General features: G+C 74.7%; 1 protein-coding gene across 1 annotated transcript in view; it reads right to left on the minus strand.

Annotated features, from left to right (window-relative positions):
- CHLNCDRAFT_56640 (hypothetical protein) overlaps positions 1 to 1251 on the minus strand; it is a 4747-nt gene that overhangs the window by 2572 nt on the left and 924 nt on the right. The window contains exon 3 of the mRNA XM_005852229.1: positions 420 to 1059. Within this exon, the coding sequence (XP_005852291.1) occupies positions 420 to 921 (502 nt within the window). The 5' untranslated portion in view covers positions 922 to 1059. The remainder of the gene's footprint in view (positions 1 to 419; positions 1060 to 1251) is intronic.

Consider the following 1251-nt stretch of genomic DNA (forward strand, 5'->3'; position numbering starts at 1 on the left):
TGCTACAAACACCCTGCTGTATCCTGGCAGCCGCGGCAGCGCCTCGCCCGGCTGCAAGTGGATCTCTGCTAGCAGGAGCGCCGCCGGCTGCTGAGGGCGCTGTGCCAGCGCCCACATGATCGGGCCAGCGCGGCCCTGGCAATTCTGGAATGCCAGCAGCGCGCGGGCCCCGCGCCCCTAGGCTGGCGGCAGCCCTTGGCGGCGGCGGCTGTGGCGGCGGCCATCCTGCGTCTGCCCCTCCTGCTCCGCCTCTTCTGCCTCCTCTGCCTCCAACCCCTCCTGCGCCTCCACCTCCTCCTCTGCCTCCTCCTCTGCAGCGGCCGCCGCTGCTGCTGCGGCTGTTGCTGCCGCCGGTGCGCTGCGGTCGCGGCGGCGGCCGCGGCTGGCCGCTCGGCGAGGCCGGGGCACAGGCGGCTCACGCATGCCACGCTGTGCCCAGTACCCTGCCCGCGCCGTTGTGGTCATTGCGGCCTCCTCCATCCAGCTGGGCTGCCAGTCCACCAGGTAGAAGCGCTTGCCGCTGTGCTCGCGGTGGTCACGCACCTCGCGCACGTCGTACTGGCTGGACCTGCTGGGTGGGAACGGCGGCGTGCGCGCTGCTGCCGTCGGCGCCGCTGCTGCTGCAGGCGCGGCGGCCTCGGCCGCCGGTGCTGCAACTGCTTGCTCTGCCAGGAAAGACGCGGCTGCCGCTGCCGCCTCTTGGGAGAAGGTGGGGTCGGGTGGGGGCTGCCGGTCCAGCCGCGCAGCCGTGTTGGCGGCCTCTTCGGCTTCCGGCTGCGACGGCGGTGCCCCCGGCGCTGGTGCTGCCGTGTTGGCGGCCTCTGCGGCCTCCGGCGGTTGCAGCTGCTGCTGCGCACCCAGGCTGGGGGGCTGGACTGGTGGGCGGGGGTGTGGGGGGCTCAGCTGCTGGAAGCGGTCCATGAGCTGCTGGAAGGCTTGGTGGTAGCCGTGCTGGCTGCCTTGCTGCCAGCCCTGCTGCCAGCTGGCTTGCTGGCCTTGCTGCCAGCCTTGTTGGTGGCCCTGCTGCCAGCCGCTCTGGTGCCCCTCGCGGTGGCCGTGCTGGTAGGCCAGGTGGGGCGGGGGGAGGCCAGGTGGTGGGCCGGGTGGGAGCGGTGGTGGGCCGGGCGGGGGGAGGTGCCAGCCAGGCGGGGGCCGTGGCAGGCTGGGTGGGGGCAGGGGCGGGCCGGGTGGGGGCGGGGGCCAGGGTGGGTGGCGGTGGTGGGCCGAGCGGGGGCGGCATGGGGGTGGGTG

Source organism: Chlorella variabilis, assembly GCF_000147415.1.
Source record: "Chlorella variabilis unplaced genomic scaffold CHLNCscaffold_1, whole genome shotgun sequence".
NCBI classification, from domain to species: Eukaryota; Viridiplantae; Chlorophyta; class Trebouxiophyceae; order Chlorellales; family Chlorellaceae; genus Chlorella; species Chlorella variabilis.